Here is an 18693-nt window from a genome sequence, read left to right on the forward strand (position 1 = left end):
CTACGTCACAAAGGAAGGAACGCCGTCTATAAGTATTGGAGGATCCGCCGCGGCTGGTCGCGAGCTCAGATGCGTGTTCCGGAGGAGTGACACGTGTGAAAGGAAAAACAAAAAAATATACAAAAAAATAATAATTACGGCCACAGCCAGGAGTTCTGTATTCATTTCTTATGGTTTCTTTTTTTATTTGTAAATAATTTTAAAGTGAAATTGTTTTTACATCTCTACTTGAACTTGGGGCGATTTGAGTCCACATACTAGCAACCATGGGAAGAGGAGTGAGTATTATTTTCTCTTTGTCTGCCCTCACAGATGCTTAAAACCGCTCAAACAAGTGATTCAATTAATCGATATCGGTGATGTCACGGATGTAAACGGGCTCGTGTGTGAAATCTCGAAGCGTTCCGCGTGTCACAAGCCGAGCCCCCTTTCATTTATCCGTGGAAAACAACTCCAGAGTAAAGTTTCCGTCGCACGTAAAGATGCTTCCCTTCGCCGCCGACACGGCTTCGTCTCGGGTTACGTAACGGGACAAAGTTTGCTATAGCGCGCAACAATGTCTCGTTTGTTGGGGGATGAAACGCAGATAAAAGCCGCTCTGGGTGCCTGCGTGGGTTTAGTGGGAGATGTGCGCGGCTGTTCGGCGTCAGTTTGAGGCGAAGGTAGTTAAAGAATCGCACTAAAAACCTGTGGCTGTTGTTTAGAAACGCGACAGATCGATGATGATTGCCCTCCTCTTATCATACATCTGGGCGGGTTGAGTTTATGTGGGTTATTCTGTTGCTTACTTTCCTGGTGTGTGTGTGAACCCATTTCTACTCATAATGTTCAACTTATCTAAACATAAATCTACACTTGGGCATTATTTCACACATATATTTACACATATAAACAATTCGGCCATGCAAATTGCAGGAATGTGTGTTAAAATGATTTTACTGTTTTAAAATGATTTTCTCTGAGCGATGTTTATTTTGCCTCAACACATATACCTTTACCTCAACATGGCTAAGCTGGGCTGGGGGTGAAATTGGTCAGGTTGTCATGTTTCTAGTCATTTCTGGCACAGTTTTGGGTTTTTTCTGAACTCTTTATGAGCTACGTTGCCAAATATTGAGCCCACACACCCACATTTCCACCTGTTATTGCCCCACACTGGTGTTATTCCCACTGAGTGTGATCTTATTGGCGCTCCTGAGCGGTGAATGACATCTAGACCTGCAGCCCGTCTCGTTGTTTTCCTTTGGGTTTGACAGGTTTGTTATTTTTGCACATTGGGGATGATATTCAATCCCGGCGTATATTGATATCAGCGAAGTCGCCACGCCCTGCCATGCTGCGCAACACACACTCTCATTACAGATTCAGAGAGAGAGAGAGAGAGAGAGAGAGAGAGAGAGAGACCTCATTCAGTCTTGCTGTCTTCTTCTTCCTCCTCCATGATGCTCATTTAGAATTCTCAATCTGCGCGCTCATCTATCTGCTTCTGTGGTGCTGCTGTTATTTTTTTCTTCTCTCCTCCATATGTGCTGAAAGAGGAGCCCTTCCCCCCCTCCTCTTCCCCTCATCTTCCCTCTTCCTTGCAGTCCCAATGTGTTCACTGCTGGCACAGACAGATAGCTGCACTCTGTCCAAGATAATAGCCACTACAGTGCCTTCCCAGGGTGAGGGGAGAAGAGGGAGATGAGGAGGAGGGAGGAAGAGGAGTATTTAGGGTGTTTTTAATAGAGAAGAAGGCAGGAGTGGCCACAGGTATGAAAAGTCTGTGGATTTAAGTGTTGATAAAAGCGTGTGCTAGATGGCTAAATGTAAACAAGACGAGCAGAGATGAAACTTTGATCCCTGTACTTTGTCTGGTTCAAACCCTCTGGCCGGTCTTTTCCAGCTTTTTTGCTGCTTTCCTGTGATGAAAAAGCAAGAGAAGAAGGGATTGTAGCTGGAGGGGGGGGGAGTGAAGGATTGGGAGGGGAGGGCGCTGCCGCATTGCCACCATTAAGCAACTTTGGAGGGCTGGGTGGGGCAATACGCACCCGATATCCCTGACACCTGAGCTACAGACGCTGATTTTGGGCGTTGATTCCCGTTTACCTCTGCGTGTTTAGGCGTATACGACATCTGAACTGATTCCTAAAATGTGATGTGCTGCGTTAATGTAACACTTCTTCGTATCTCAGCACCTCTGCCTGTTGCTTAACCAAGATGCACTGCAGGTGTGAGCAGACAGCTGAGACAGAGGAGGAGAGGGGGGGGGGGGGGGGGGTGGTCCAGCTGTGCGTTGCATTACCTCACCTGACTCGACTCATACAATTACAAAATCTATGTTGATCCCTAAATGAATCCTCCCCCTTTCAGGTAAAAACTACCAATTTGAATTTGGTGTGAGGTCTGCATCCAGATCACCCTTTGGTCGGCGAGGGGGGGGTAGGGGCGCCATCACGCAGTATGTAGACGCACGCAGCTAGGAAGGAGCTCTGTGATTGCATCCAATTCAGGGTGGGAAAGAAGATTTGGGATTTTTTTAAACTGTGCCTGTAACCGGCTGAGAAGAGACAGTGAGGTTAAACGAGAGGTGTCCTGTCTTTGTTTTGTCATTTGGACCTGTTTTCCTTCTCTCCCTCTTTCTCATTCTCCCGCTCTCTTTCCCTTTGACTGATTTAACATTCCTTCCGCTCGGCAGTCACTGTGCATTAACCGGCGCTTTTGTCACACGGCGCCTCATCCCTGTGACGGAAAACAGTGTGCTTTCATTCTCTCTCTCTCTCTCTCTCTCTCTCTCTCTTCTCTCCATTCCTCTCGCTTTCCGTCCCCTCCCATGCCAACTCGTTCCGACTTGGCCTCTATTTGACTAAGTAGCTTTTCCGTGGCCTGTTTGGCAAAAAGGGGAACATCCACGTGAAGAATAAACTCGGTAGCCTTTCTCTCTTCTCTTGCCTTCTCTCTTCTTTCCCTGCCTCCCTTGAATTTTCCAATCCAAAAGGCGTGCAGTATTCCGGGCCAAGTTCTGATCCTTCCCAACATTGTGACGCTCTCAGTGAGCCATGACAGAACAGGGGGGAGGTTCACACGGCTCTTAAACAAAGGAGAAAAGGAAGTTTGCTCTGAAGCGCCCAGGATGTGATCAAAGAGCCTGCAAACGTGCATAATAAACAAATGAATGTGACACTTTAGGTCCCCCCCCCCCCACTCACTTGTGGTGATGTAACTTGTAACTGTCTCAAACTCTCTTAAAGTAGTCTTGGAGGTGTGGCCAGCGCCAGGAAGTAAAAAGGAGCCATTGATTTACGGATTTTATTCATTCATTCATTCATTCAGTCGCAGCTCACAGCCTGAGGTCCATTCAGCAGCTCCTGGTTGCCTGGTCGACTCCTAAGTGACTTCTTCCCCCTACATAAAGGAACAATGCGTGTAGTTTCCTTCCCAAAATGAAGTGTCCAACTTTTTGGTGAAAGTAGGAGGTTTTCAATTCTTAAATCTATAGATTTGATTTGAATGATGAAAGTCCAAGATGCCCACAATTTAACAATATGTCCTAATTTCCAGGTAATTTATGTCCAAAGTAGGTCACTGACTTTTGGGTCCGTAAGTCGGAGCGTTCTGCAGATACTTGGCTCTCACTTAGCCGCCGCAGGGCCTTTGAATGGACCTCTGTGGATCCATGTCGCTATTCCTTCCTTCTTAATTTCATGCACGGTAGCGTTTAGGGCGTGAATGACCCACAAATCATCAAATCTTGTGAAACTGCCAGCATGTCCCCCTGAAGACACGTCATGTGGACCTGAGCTGTGACTCCCAACAGCAACAAGTGTCAGTTATGCAAAATCTCCAAGAAATGCGAGTTCATTTTAGTTCTCGTTTCAGTTTGGCGACACAGAAAGTTTCCAACAAGTGGAGACATCGATTCATTCATGAAGCTTTTCATTCTGGCGGGTGAATGCTGGAAGTTGTGCGGGACGTGGTAGGAGTGTTAAACACCGACCCGTATAAATTAACACGGCGAGAGAATGGGGAGAGTGGAGGAAATGAACCAAGAGGGAGGGAGGGAGGGAGGAGGAGTGAAGTGGGGAGAGAGGGAGAGGAGGAGACATGGATGGGGAGGAGCTAAATCATGGGGCTTCGTCCATTTACGTTTCCCCAAAGGAGTGGATAGATGTGCTGGTAGCAACCAACCAAGCTCCCAGGTGTGTGTGTGTGTGTGTGTGTGTGTGCACGTGTGTGTGTGCGCGCCTCTGAACACAGTTGAATGAGCAGATTGTGTGTTTGGCAAAAGACCCTGGCAAGCAGGACCGTTCATAGGAATGCGAGCCTGCCTGTGAAGAGTGTGTGAGTTAAAATATGCGGCCACTTGACTGAACGCTTTCCTCTGATTGGGGCCGTGGGGAGAGAGAGAGAGAGAGCGAGTTTCCTGTAATCCACACAGGTTCACGGGCACAAAAGTGAGGTTTTCCTTCACGGAATCTTCTGTAGGATGAATGACGTGAGTCACGGGCTCAGTGAGTGACATCGCCAACGCTAATCTGTATAGTAGAATTTGCAACCTTTGAACCTTTTACGCTAGTGAACAAGAACTTCAGTCTAATCTGCGACCAAGTGCAGATGATGACGTGTGTGACACTTGTTCGCGTCCTGGTACAACATGCTACTGTATATAATGGGGGAAGTGAACCTGTAACACAAGGCGTTAAAGATGCAGGGATGGAAAATTAAGAACAACTCAAACGAATCAAATCATGGGATTAAGTAAATGGGATTTGAGTTTGTAAACTTGGGTCGCCGCCCTTGAAGAGGGAAAGTTCACCGCCAAGCTGTGCTCTGATCGTTTAACGCTTCAATCCGTCTTTTTAAGGGAGTAGACGCAGAGGAACAAGTTAGACTCTCCGCTCTGATATGTAAACAGGTCATCGGTCTGGTCCTGTTACGTTTCACCTGTCAACCCCATTGAGTGAAACGCTTGAATTCCATTCACAAATGTCTTGGGCCTTGATTCATTTCCTGTCTTTCAACCTGGTTACATTGATCATCTGTGGCGTTTTTTTTCCAAACCGCTATTTGACAAACCGCAAACAATAATACATCGATTCATTTCAGCCCAGCAACAGATGACTGAAGGGTTGCCATGGCATCAAGGTGAAGCTGAGACGAACCCCTAGTTTATCCACTCCACTCCAATCGTGCAACAACTCTTTAGAAATGAGATTGTGGCCTTAGTTTGTGAGTTATTTGCCTTAAGCCAGATGGTTCTCTCTCTCCCCCCCCTCCCCCAAGGGCCTTACTGATCCACATCCAGGTTCACTGTTTTCCCAGCTTTGTTATCCGGGGGGGCGACTTATAATAACATGTGCTGGGCTCACGCACTCTGAGAAACTTGAAGAGGTTCTTATCCTAACGTGTCGATGTGGATGAAGGACGCAATCCTTACCTTTTGGTTGCTCTTTAAACGCCTCATTAAGTGTCGCTTCGTGGCCTCTGTCCCTCTGCTAACATGCCAACGCGTCTGATCCCTGTAACACGCTGAATTATATATGAGCCTTAACCCGTAATCAATGTTCGGTTTCTGGTGTTGCACTGCTTCCGTTGCTGACTTGAAACGCACACAAACAAACACACACACAGGTTTCATTCTCTCCTCCACACATAGACTTTGGTTGGTAAGAAGGATGTCCGTGTCTTTATGGACCTTTTATAGCGGCTGTTGACACGGTGGCCATCTGGATCAACCTGGCATCATAAAAGCTTCCAGTAGCATTTATAGACGGATGTGCAGCGGCATGATGAAGTTTCTGGCGGCAGCTCACCTACTTTGACACCTTTTGCGTTTGGATGGTATTTTTAGTGCAGCAGGAGATGACAGAGACTTAATTATCCCTTCCTGATTGTTTCTAGCAGTTTTGCTCTCACACTCTAGCCGCCTCCACATCTCTCTCTCTCTCTCCCCGTCACTCCATCTCTCACACCTTCTGGGCCGCAGACGTTCGAGAAGACACCATCTTTACCCGGGCTTTTGTGGGTGACTGAGCTCGTGAACGAGCGGCAGGACGGAACCCGTCGCTCTGCCAAACTGCCAGAGTGGACGGTATGAGGGAGACGAGACGTCAGACAAGACGGGGAAACATATTTACGCAAGGAAAGGCAAGGCAGCACAGGGCAAGGCAACTTCATTTATACAAGAGGGAGAGTCTGCTTGCTTTCAGACTAAATACTGTGTCTTGTTTTGACTCTTGTGGGGACACTTAATAGACGGGTCCTGGATGACCTGAGGGGTCTCCAGGGTTCATAATGTAAAAGCATTGTTGTGGTGTATAGAGCTTAAAGAGTGTTGCATGTGGCACTAAGATCCAATAAGACCAGTATTGAAAATTGTTGCCACGGTTGGTGCGAAGACAAATATAATTTAGAACTTTAATCAGGGCAATTTCTGTGCTGTGAAGAGGTCCAAGTCCTGATTGGAAATTGTCATAGCAACCACTTGAGACTAAGAAGTTTTTGAGATGCTAGAAGAGAATTTCTCTGATTTTACTCATGAAGGGTATTTTGGTATAAGCCTATAGTTGCCAGAAGTGTCTTAAAGTGCTTTAATCACTGTAGTTTCCAAGGGTTTGGAAAGCAGCAGCAGCAGCAGCAGCAGGTGGATGGCTGAAGTTGCCTCAAGAAGTTTGTAGTCTGGTGTTAAGTTGTATCATCCTTGCCACATCTCTTTGATATAAACATGGTGGGGATCCTACATATTTGTTTGACATGGAAGTTCTGATGTCTTATGTGTTGAATTCTGTCAGTGAAAAAGAAAGGATGAAAAACTTAATAGGATTTATGGGTGGAAAGGAGTTCAGGTGGTGTTTGTGTCTGCGGATTTGTCAACGGTTGCAAATAAGATTTAAGCATCATTGATATCGAGGAGGAGAATGATTCTCCAGCACATTTACACTCAAGATGCTGTGAACAACAGTAAATGTTTGGTGTTCCACTCCCTGAGGGAAGCTTAGCAGAGACGGGATGTATTTTGGGATAATGGTTGGTGAATGAATGAATGGAGCTCTGTGTGATGGTAACATCCTGTGTTGCGAAACCATTCCAATTTAGCTTCACCCAGCAGCCTCTAACGCACCTACCCACAATCCTCACGTTTGTCCTCCATGGGGTTTCGTTTCCCAATTGTCTCCTCTCCCTTAAAACTCAATCCAGCACCGCGGCTCTTCATCTCGATGCCTTACACGGCCAGAAGATTTCATAGGGTTCCGAAAATGTTCTGCTGAAAACAAGTGATATTTAAATGTTCACACCCGGAGCAGAAGGTTGGCGTCCAGTTTGGATCCGCATGATCCAAAAATACCTTCTTTGTGGAGGATTGGTGAAAGGACAGAGCTTTGGTGTCCATAAAGACTGGATCTCACTGGGATCTGAGCCTAAGTGACGAGAGGAAATTGGTTGTTATGAACTGTCAAAGTTACCTTTTTCAATTTTTCTTCATTTTGACTGGAGCTGCGTTTCCTATTTGTTTTGGGACCAGACACAGTTGGTGCGTGTTGACTTAAATCCCATCTGTAAAAGTTTGAGTTTGAAGCTTGAGGGGAATGTTAAGTGTAGATTTTGTGGATTCATTTGCCATATTTATATTTGCCTCTGAGTTTTATCACAGTTCTTGAGCAGCCATGGGGGAAATTAAGACATTTCTCATCACGTCTCTCACTTTTGCTGGAATATTACTCATTAAAACCCACTTCCACATCTGCCAAGTGTCTCTGCACCCAGAGGCCTCCTGAGACTGAGAGCAGATTTCTGAGATAATGAAGTGGAGCAATTTTACCGCCATGATTTAGTCATTATAGTGGTAATGCAGTACCTTTAAAGTATCATAATCACATCTGTATTATATCACCATGAGCACGGATCTGACCCGTGCAGTCCATTCTCCACTGCCCAGGTCGTGGTTTTCCATCTGTTCCTCTATCGTTCCTCTTATTGCGACTGTAATAATGGCTTGAGCGGTAAAATGCATTACAGCACCACATAAGTAGTTATGGTCACTTGTAAAGTCCCTTTTTACTCAATTTATTCCCTTTCCTTCACATCTTCAGGAAGGACGTGAGCAGTATGAGCTGGCTGCCACCTCGGAGCAGGGAGGCAAGAAGAAGGCGAAGGGGAAGAAGAAGGAAAAGGATATGGACGAGCTGAAGAAGGAAGTTGACATGGTGAGAGCCCGCCTGTCGCTCACCTGCCTCACATCTCGCCTCTCTCTCATCTCAAACCTCCCCAATTCAATTTCAGCGCTCCCCTTTCTTCGCCCTCATTCTCAGTTTCTCCTCTTCCCCGGCGTTTCCTCATTAGTCTTCCCGTTCTTCCTCTTCCTCGCCTCTCTGGCTTTCTTCTTGCCTTCCCACTGCGTCTCATTATTTGGATCTCTCGCCAGACTCTGAATGAAGTTACACCTCGGAAAGGTTTGTCATTTTAAAATGAAAGGTCGGTGAAGAATGAGCTGTAAATGTCATACAGACACACAGAGACACACACACACACACACACAAACACACACACACACACACACACACACACACACACACACACATACACACTGGTCTGACGGCTTCTTTTCTGTGTCCTTAGGATGATCACAAGCTGACCCTGGATGAGCTCAATCGCAAATATGGAACTGACCTCAGCAATGTGAGTGAGAGAATAAGGAATATAGGCAATGCAATCTTTGTGTGTGTGTGTCTCCATCATTCAGTGTGTTTTACTGGAGCTCTGACTGATATGTAATTGAGACAGCCAACACTTGCATTGCATCATGTTTTCTTATATTTTTCCTGCAAGCTCTTCGCTAAAAGCCCCTGGGTTGCCACGGAAACCAGAGATTGTGGTCAAAAATGTACTTTGAAGTATAAATTTAGATTAAATTATTATTCAAATGTCTTCTGTATTCCAGCTCCTGTTTGTAATTAACTTCCATTTCCGTCTTAAGCCTCGGCGATGGTTGTTATTGACATCGATCTTAGCGTTCGCTGCAGTTGATGAATGATTGATGAGGCTCGGATCAATCCATCGGGCGATAAAGAAACGCTCGATTGTCTGCCGCGCTCTCGGCTCTCCCCGGAGCTTTATCTGTCGATCACGGACATTACAAAAGCGATGAACGGGGGAGGGGAGGAGATGGATGAAGACGGAGGGAGATGGAGGATGATGTATGCCCAAGTGCATGCTTGAGTCAAAGGGACGACCAGACTCTTGTGTGTCTCTATCCAGACAAAGCGATGGTCGGCCCTTTTTGAAGTCTGCAGAATCCTTTACTGTCTTTCATACGTGCTGCCCCCCTCCCCCCACACACACACCTGCTATCCTCTTTCTTCATGCAAATGTGCTCTTGGTCATGCAGGAAAGATCAAGGAGAATACCTAATCAGTGCTTCTAAACTAGGGTCCACGTGTGTGTGCGTGCGTGCGTTTGACCGAGCAGTGTTTGTGAATAATTAATCCCCTTCCAGAAGCCACTCTGCCCTGTTTTCACATGTTCCTCTTCTTCTGCTCGTCTTCATCCTCTCGTTCGCCACCGTTTCCACCCTCCTCCCTCCTGATGGGCGAGATGGCCCTGTTATTCTGTTGACGCCCTGTTGCTAGGGAACAAGTAGAACCAACAATTCCTCCGGGACTCAAATGTGTCGGGGGTTGAGTGTTGGCTGCGAGTGCATGCGAGATTGGTTGGAGAGGAGAATGTTGAGTTTAAAACTTGGAATGTTGATTTGTTTTAAAAATAAACATATGAACATGCATGACACGTTTCTTGGCACCTTTATTCCCATGTCAGGGTTTGACAGGTGCGAAGGCAGCTGAGATTCTGGCTCGTGATGGACCCAACGCTCTCACTCCTCCTCCCACCACCCCAGAGTGGGTCAAATTCTGCAAACAGGTAACCCACTTAGCTTCTCTTCTAGGTTATTGTAACTTCATTGATCTCTAAGTCTTTCATACTAAAGTTCACGTGTGTCCTATCTTCGTTCAGATGTTTGGCGGTTTCTCCATGCTCCTGTGGACTGGTGCCCTCCTCTGTTTCCTGGCCTACGGTATCCAGGCTGTCTTGGAGGATGAGCCAGCCAATGATAACGTAAGTGAACAGAAAGCAATCGGCACTGTTCCCCAACATGAAGGATCAAACTTTCCTTGTTGAAATCTAAATGCCGTCTTTTGCCCTCAACAGTTGTACCTGGGTGTTGTGCTGTCTGCTGTTGTCATCATCACTGGTTGTTTCTCCTACTATCAAGAAGCCAAGAGTTCCAAGATCATGGATTCTTTCAAGAACCTGGTCCCACAGGTACTTTGCCTCGAAATGTACAGGAACACAATGCTTGTTTTTACAAGAGATGATGTGGGGTTTTTAAACTGTCCCTCTCCGTCCCAACTCTACCTAGCAAGCCCTCGTAGTCCGTGATGGGGAGAAGAAGAGCATCAATGCTGAGGAAGTGGTGGTGGGAGATTTGGTGGAGGTGAAAGGTGGAGACAGGATCCCTGCCGATCTCCGTATCATCTCTGCTCACGGCTGCAAGGTTGGTCCACGCTTGATAACTAACTAGCCTCCCTGAACTTCTTGAGGTTTTTTTTTTCATTGTTATAATTTTTTGTAGACATTGGTGTTTGACTGTGAAGTTGTCCCCTTGACTGTTCCACTACAGATTTTCACTGGTGATACACTTGACCTAGACTTTCCTCGTCTCTTCTCAGGTGGACAATTCCTCCCTGACCGGTGAATCCGAGCCCCAGACTCGCACTCCAGACTTTTCCAACGACAACCCACTTGAGACCAGGAACATCGCTTTTTTCTCCACCAACTGTGTTGAAGGTACAATGATATCTGAACACTCTGGGATGAAAGCATGAAGGGAATCCAGGCTGTAGTGTGACCTTTCCTCCTCCATCATACAGGAACTGCCCGTGGTATCGTGATCAGCACTGGAGACCGCACCGTCATGGGCCGCATTGCCACCCTAGCCTCTGGACTTGAGGTGGGACGCACCCCCATCTCCATTGAGATTGAACACTTCATCCACATCATCACCAGTGTGGCCGTCTTCCTGGGTGTGTCCTTCTTCGTCCTGTCGCTCATTCTGGGATACAGCTGGCTGGAGGCCGTCATCTTCCTCATCGGGATCATTGTCGCCAATGTGCCAGAAGGTCTCCTGGCCACTGTCACTGTGAGTCCTGGTGTACATTTTGTCTTAAAGTGGAATTTTTATCTGGTCTTCTAATGATTGCCGTCCCATGTCTAGGTGTGTCTGACCCTGACTGCTAAGCGTATGGCCAAGAAGAACTGCCTGGTGAAGAACTTGGAAGCTGTGGAGACCCTGGGCTCCACCTCCACCATCTGCTCCGACAAAACTGGCACGCTGACGCAGAACAGGATGACCGTGGCCCACATGTGGTTCGACAACCAGATCCACGAGGCCGACACCACGGAGAACCAGAGCGGGACCTCCTTCGACAGGAGCTCGGCCACCTGGACCGCCTTGGCCAGAATCGCTGGACTCTGCAACCGCGCTGTCTTCCTGGCAGAGCAGAGCAACGTTCCCATCCTGAAGGTAGTATTTATAAATCCAAGTATGTGTGTGTATATCTTGGATAATTAAGAAATTCAAGTACATTTAAATCAAGAAATTCAAAGAATAGAGAGAGAAAATAACCTGAAGCTGTAACAATTAAGTTTCACTGCAGTTGAGAGATGTTTACCGGAGCCAGTGAGGTTGTTTTTCAGCTCAAAGCACTCTCCCAGGAGTAAGCACACACAAGTCAACCACATCATTATTCCTAACCAGCCACACACACACACACACACACACACACACACTCTCACTCTCTTGGCTCTGAATTTCCTAGGAGCCTAGTGTCTGATTTCCACCGGTCTTAATAACCTGTAAACGTGTGTGTGTGTGTGTGTGTGTGTGTAGCTGTGTGTGCATGTATCTATGCGTGTTAATCACCTGTTAATGTCTAGCTGGCACAGTGTCTGTAATTATCATTCTCTCAACACTCATTGTTTTCTCTCAGCCTCTGTTACAAGAGCGAAATAAGGGTAAACACGGTAAACGTAGGCGTCTGTGTTCATCAAGGCCAGTAATTACGTTGAAAGAAATTCTATAAAATTAGCATATTTTACCTTCCTTCCCAAACAGCTCAGTGATTCACCTGTTAATGGCTCGCTTTGTCGGAACAGGTGCTTTACTGAACTAGAAAAAATACAGTTTGCCTCTGAAAGCCATCTTAAGATCAGTGTGCTCAAATCACACTGCCCAACAGGCAGATGGTTTTCCTTAAATTACAAGGGTCATCCTACGGAGAGCTATGGGCTGCGAAAATAAATTTTTTGTTCTTTGTAGTATGTGGGTTATTGAGATTGTAAGGTAGGTACGTTAAGTGGTAAATATATTGCTGGTTAGTTTTAATGTCTCCACCTTCCTACTCTAGAGAGACGTAGCTGGTGACGCCTCCGAGTCAGCCCTGCTGAAATGCATCGAGCTGTGCTGCGGGTCGGTCCAACAGATGAGAGACAAGAGCCCCAAGATTTCCGAGATCCCCTTCAACTCCACCAACAAATACCAGGTACGACAACTGATTAGCATTCAGCTGAGTGTGTGCTGGGAAAGATGGCGAGCAGTTTTTGATAGAGAACATCTGAATGCAAAAAGGCTCCTGGAGTCACTCAAGGTCATGTTCTGAGACCCTTGTTGTTTTGATTCTTATGTGGTTCCTACTTTATCCTTTGCCCGTAGCTCTCCATTCACAACAACAAAGCATCAGAGGGAGAGACTCAGCACCTACTTGTGATGAAAGGCGCTCCAGAGAGGATTCTGGACCGCTGCTCAACCATCATGATGATGGGCAAAGAGCAAGCTCTGGATGATGAGATGAAAGACGCTTTCCAGAACGCCTACCTGGAACTTGGAGGCCTTGGAGAGAGGGTGCTGGGTAAGCATTGACTGCAGGTCAGGAGGGCAGGTGGATTGTCAGGTGACAAGATGAAAGGGAATGTCTTACAAGCATCAAGGTCTCCCTTTGCTTTGATCCAAAGATTGAGCTCATGGATTGGTTTATGATCAATTGAAATCTAAAGTCAGTCCCTCAATTGCTACTATCTCCCACACTAATCTGCTTCTTGTCTCGCATTTTGTCCAGGTTTCTGCCATTATAGTCTCTCCGACGAACAGTTCCCAGAGGGCTTTGTCTTTGACACCGATGAGGTGAACTTCCCCACTGAAAACCTTTGCTTCATCGGCCTCATGTCCATGATTGACCCTCCTCGTGCCGCCGTGCCCGATGCCGTAGGCAAATGTAGGAGCGCAGGAATCAAGGTAAGCCCCAAAACGAGACCTAAACTTGGAATTTCATTGTACAATTTCTTTCTATCTGTGTTGCGTTTATATTTTATCTTTCCTCCCCTCAGGTTATCATGGTAACGGGTGATCATCCAATCACAGCAAAGGCCATAGCTAAGGGTGTGGGTATCATCTCTGAAGGCAACGAGACCATCGAGGACATTGCTGCTCGTCTGAACATTCCCATCAATGAAGTCAACCCAAGGTATTACTTTTATAAATGCTAAAAGCAGAGAGGCTGCTGGAGAACCTTGATGTTCGTTATTTTCCTCGGGTGTATGCCAAACAAGAATATTAAATTATTCCCAGTCCTACCTTTATCAGCATTCCTACCTTTGCACCATGTTCCCTATGTGTATGTGTCTGTTGTGAATGAGTCAACAGCCTCATAGCCACGTTATGTTGTCTTCAGAGACGCCAAGGCCTGTGTGGTTCACGGTGGAGACCTGAAGGACCTGTCCGTAGAGCAGCTGGACGACATCTTGAAATACCACACTGAGATCGTCTTTGCCAGAACCTCCCCTCAGCAGAAACTGATCATTGTGGAGGGCTGCCAGAGACAGGTACAAGCAGAGCTACTGTGTTTGTTTGTGTTTCAAGGGTAAGATGACACTCCTTGTTTGAACCATCACAGTATTTATACTCCGTTTCACTCCAATCATCATCTAATGCTTATGGACTGATGACTGACTTGGCTGAGATATCAAGCTTAACATCTATCATGCTGTGCTCATTCATTACATGCATATTCATGAGTACATTAGCAAGCTGGGCAAAACTTCTGTGTGTGTGACTATTGGTCACTGATGCATCAATATTCAGACTTGGCGCATCACTAATATGCGGAAGAGATGAGGTTTGCTCCTTGTAGCCTCTTCAAGTATGATGTATGATTATCTTCCTGCTGAAATCTAAGTGCTGATTAAATCTTGCTTAACTCCTCAATGAGTCTGATATGAATTCAAACCCAAAATGTTCTCTGTGTGCTGTTAATTCAGCTGAGCAATCGACCAGCATGAACATTTTATGAGGAATTCTTTTCTTATTTCAAAGAAGCAGCAGGAGCTTTATTCTGTGTTGCATCTCAGGAGTTTTACATGTTTAATCAGCAGCAAATCCCCGGTTTGCCTTTAGATCCAAAGTTGCACCTCCCCGTCTTTTGTCTCATCGGCTTTTTATAGTCACTGTGCGTGTGATCAGGCAAAGTTGAATGGTGGTGAAAGCTTTTGAAGATCGAGGGTGAAGCAGGTCTTTGTGTATGTGGTGTAAAAATGAAAGCGACACCAAACAAAGACCTGCGACTCTCCCCTCTGAGAGGACCGACGCCTCAGGATTGGATACTTTTATAAACAGACCATGGTCGAGATTAATTTCTGAACGTAAACATTGTTTTTAGAGAGAAATCCTGTCTGCTCCTCTATATTCTTGTTCAAAGTGTGGTCTTCCTCTCCAGCACTTTGTGAATAATGAAAAACGTATTTACTTTTGAGGCGCTGAGCACATAATGCCCAGGATGTGAGCAACCTAATAATACATATTACGGATGGGGTACAATGACTTGTCGGACTTTCTTCATTCTATCTTGACTCCTTGCTTACACACGCACACGCACATACACACACACATTATTTGCGCTCATCACTTCTCTCGCTCCTCACCCTGCAGGGTGCCATCGTTGCTGTGACAGGTGATGGTGTGAACGACTCTCCAGCCTTGAAGAAAGCCGACATTGGCGTTGCCATGGGGATCTCTGGATCTGACGTCTCTAAGCAGGCTGCTGACATGATCCTGCTGGACGACAACTTCGCCTCCATTGTAACCGGAGTAGAGGAAGGTAATAAATCCATAGCATGGCTTCCACCTTCAGAGGGTTCAGATGAAAGGGTCCACATGTGAACTGAAACTGATTTGTTCTCATCAGGTCGTTTGATCTTTGATAACTTGAAGAAGTCCATCGCCTACACTCTGACCAGTAACATCCCTGAGATCACACCCTTCCTCCTCTTCATCATCGCCAACATCCCCCTGCCTCTGGGAACCGTCACCATCCTCTGTATTGACCTGGGTACCGACATGGTGAGGCTGGACCAAATCCCTGTTTCTTCTGCATTGCACTAATTCTCATTTCCTCAGTATGATGGCGGGCTAATTGTCTAAACTGGTTTGTCGCCTACTCACCATTTCCTCCCAGGTCCCTGCCATCTCCCTGGCTTATGAAGCAGCCGAGAGCGACATCATGAAGAGACAGCCCAGAAACCCCAAAACGGACAAACTTGTAAACGAGAGGCTCATCAGCATAGCGTACGGTCAAATCGGTAAGGAGACCTTGCTGAGTTCAAACTAGGGGCGGAGCTAAGACGGTTAATTTTTATTGATTTATCATAGGGTTGGAGAGTTTCTAGGCCAAGCGTCCTTTCTCAGTATCTGTTGGTCCAGCGATAACTGAAAGAGAGGCATGCACCAGAAATAGGCTGCCACTGATAGAGAACTGGTGTGTGTGTGTGTGTGTGTGTGACTGATGACAGACCAGTGCCTCTTGCGTTTGATTTTTCCGTCTTCGGTAATGAAGCCAAGAATAGTTTTGACCTTTCCACCTACTGAACCACCTTATAAGAGTGCAATAGCCTGAAAGGAAATGGAAGATTTCCATTAAATTATTATTTTCAGAAGTGAAAAGTTTAATTGAAAAAGATGAATCATTATACAGTACTTATAATATTTTAATGTTACAGTGGGCCACATATTGAAAATGTGTGCAAGTTTAAGTGATCAATGGAGGATTCTGCTGACAGTCCAAATGATTTTATTACCAATCTGCACTTTTGGGTTTGAGAAATGGAAATGTGTGTTTTGGGGCTCCTGATATGTATTAAAACACAGATCATGTGTCCCGTGACTCTAGCCATTATGCTCGCCAAACACTTACAGTAATCTAATTACAACTAAGGGAGCCATTTATTCAGATTAAATGACTAATTTCTCATTTTGTACACTGATCTCAGTGACTCACAGATTGATGAATGGTTCAGTCCTCAACGTTCACCAAAAAGCTGCCTAATCAAATGTACTGACTCAGCGGTGTACTTTCCCATCCATCTTATTTAGCCGTAAGAACACAGCATGGCCAGTTTGTTTCCTGAATCACTTATCAATTTGAATTTATCTCAAATTTCTAAATGGACAAATTGTATCCAGTCGACAAACTGCTCAATAATTTGGTCTCATTTCCCAACAGTCGCTTCAAACCACAAATTCATTTATTCAGCTGAGTCATCACAAATGTCCGTCCTTGTCCTGCAGGTATGATCCAGGCTCTGGCTGGATTCTTCACATACTTTGTGATCCTCGCTGAGAATGGTTTCCTGCCCTCCACGCTGCTTGGCATCAGAGTTTCCTGGGACAACAAGCACATCAACGACCTGGAGGACAGCTATGGACAGCAGTGGGTCAGTAACCATCACGCTTAAATGGGGTGAGAGGGTTTGTCTCTCAGGGTGCAATATGTCTTGGTACCTCCGATTTTAACCTGCGTTTGTCCTTCACCGTCAGACGTACGAGCAAAGAAAGATCGTGGAGTTCACCTGCCACACGGCCTTCTTCGCTAGCATTGTCGTCGTCCAGTGGGCTGATCTGATCATCTGCAAGACCAGGAGGAACTCTGTCTTCCAGCAGGGCATGAAGTAAGCGCGAGTTGTCCTCCGTCTTCTTCCTCAGCAAAAGACGACAAACACAGCTGCCCGTTTGAATGACGTGCATCCTTTTCCCAATAGTGAAAGCTGCTCTGCTTTTCCTGGAAGATCTCCAGTTGAGAGCTGTTTGTTTTGGGCTTAAATCAAGACAAACTATATAAGGAACAGCGCTAACGCCTGAAGTTTGCAACTGTGTGTGTGTTTCTGTGTCCTGCTTCACCTCATGGCCATGCACATTTTTTTGCTAAAGTGTTGTTCTCCTCTCCTTTACAGGAACAAGATCCTCATCTTTGGACTTTTTGAGGAGACGGCCCTGGCTGCCTTCCTCTCCTACTGCCCAGGCATGGACGTTGCACTCAGAATGTATCCTCTCAAGTGAGTTACACACACACACACACACACACACACACACACACCTCAAGAATGTACCAAATTAAATAAACGGAGCTCATAGCTGCCTGGCCATATAAACCTGGAGTTTCCTGTGATATGTCGATCCGGCCCGTCCTGGGGCGCCGGATCAGTTCTGTGCTGTGATTTCTCATCCCTGCGTGTGTGTGTTTTTTTTTCCAGGCCCAACTGGTGGTTTTGCGCCTTCCCTTACTCCCTGCTCATCTTTATCTATGATGAAATCCGCAAGCTGATCCTCAGACGCAGCCCAGGAGGTGAGAACCAGAGTCCATGTTTATTACTCTCTCCCTCCCTGCCGGCTCCCTCTTTCCTCCCCTTCCCTTTCCCCTCATATTTTCCAGCACGTTCTTCCCGTTGCTCCTCTTCCTCTCTCCCACCCACACACCCCTGCTCTGGTTTCTCCCCTCTTCATCCCCTCTTCACCCCCTCCCCCTCTGCTGCCTCATAGCTAAATCTGATTTTATTTGTTTCTGATTCTGTTTGTTCTCTCTCTCTCTTTTGCTCTCTCTCTCTTTCTCCCCCCCAGGTTGGGTGGAGCGGGAGACCTACTACTAGAGCCCCGTCAGCCCCTGTCAGTCCAGTCAAGTCGCATCTGCTCCTCCATTCCCGTCTTTGCATGAATATTGTCTTGCTGCTCGGATTAAAAACTTTAACCTCTGTGGAAAAATACAATTGGAACGTGTTTTTATATTTAGGGAATGCTTGATACTACTATTAGACAAATACTGAGATGGAACATGCTGATGATGCCGATGCTGATGATGTTGATGATAAATGATAATGCTAATAATGACATGAACACTGAACATTGACATGACTATGCGTGCCTTGTTTCTGAAACAGGACCAATTTTATACATGTTTTTAACAGTTATAAACGTTCAATAAAATGCGCTCGTCAGGTCCCAACCACGTCTCCTGTCATTTATCTGTGTGTTTGTGCCGTAACAGAATCAAACCTGGAATTGGTGAATATTAACGACTGTGAAAACGATCTGTTCACATAGATTCCCTCTGTTGTTTAGACAGATGATGCTGACGCCGGCCCGCTGCCTCTTCACTCTGTTTTAAATGTGATCAAACCTTGAGTCATGCGTGGTTTTCACCCTTTGCTCTCACATGTGGGACGTCCCACGATCATAGTTGGAATAAAGACAAATCCATACTTGCGCCCAAATATGAAGTCCTACACAGATTCAGAGGAGCAGCGACGCACAGTCTTTACCGAATGTCTTTAGTGTGATTA

The 18693-nt window shown here is 46.1% G+C and overlaps 1 protein-coding gene across 1 annotated transcript; it reads left to right on the forward strand.

The window, feature by feature from the left end:
• The first annotated feature begins 84 nt into the window (after positions 1-84).
• Positions 85-18344, forward strand: LOC143009782 (sodium/potassium-transporting ATPase subunit alpha-1). The gene is made up of 23 exons (XM_076161853.1): positions 85-278; positions 8070-8183; positions 8596-8655; positions 9793-9894; positions 9988-10089; positions 10183-10296; positions 10394-10528; positions 10704-10821; positions 10905-11173; positions 11249-11557; positions 12441-12575; positions 12746-12941; positions 13149-13324; positions 13417-13553; positions 13761-13911; positions 15014-15182; positions 15270-15424; positions 15540-15663; positions 16649-16794; positions 16898-17028; positions 17311-17412; positions 17611-17702; positions 17975-18344. Exons 1-23 carry the CDS (start codon positions 267-269, stop codon positions 18001-18003), a joined length of 3078 nt encoding a protein of 1025 aa, XP_076017968.1. The 5' UTR covers positions 85-266; the 3' UTR covers positions 18004-18344.
• Positions 18345-18693: the final 349 nt, after the last annotated feature.

The sequence above is a fragment of the Genypterus blacodes genome, unplaced genomic scaffold (assembly GCF_046128005.1).
Source record: "Genypterus blacodes isolate CSIRO-AG114 ecotype Tasmania unplaced genomic scaffold, CSIRO-AGI_Gbla_v1 ptg000117l_1, whole genome shotgun sequence".
Taxonomy (NCBI): Eukaryota; Metazoa; Chordata; class Actinopteri; order Ophidiiformes; family Ophidiidae; genus Genypterus; species Genypterus blacodes.

Excerpts from the sequence above, each read along its gene's own strand:
- LOC143009782 (XM_076161853.1), top strand. Across the intron at positions 8,184-8,595 it reads TGAAGAAGGAAGTTGACATG|GATGATCACAAGCTGACCCT; the intron begins GTGAGAGCCCGC and ends CTGTGTCCTTAG. Across the intron at positions 17,029-17,310 it reads GTCTTCCAGCAGGGCATGAA|GAACAAGATCCTCATCTTTG; the intron begins GTAAGCGCGAGT and ends TCTCCTTTACAG.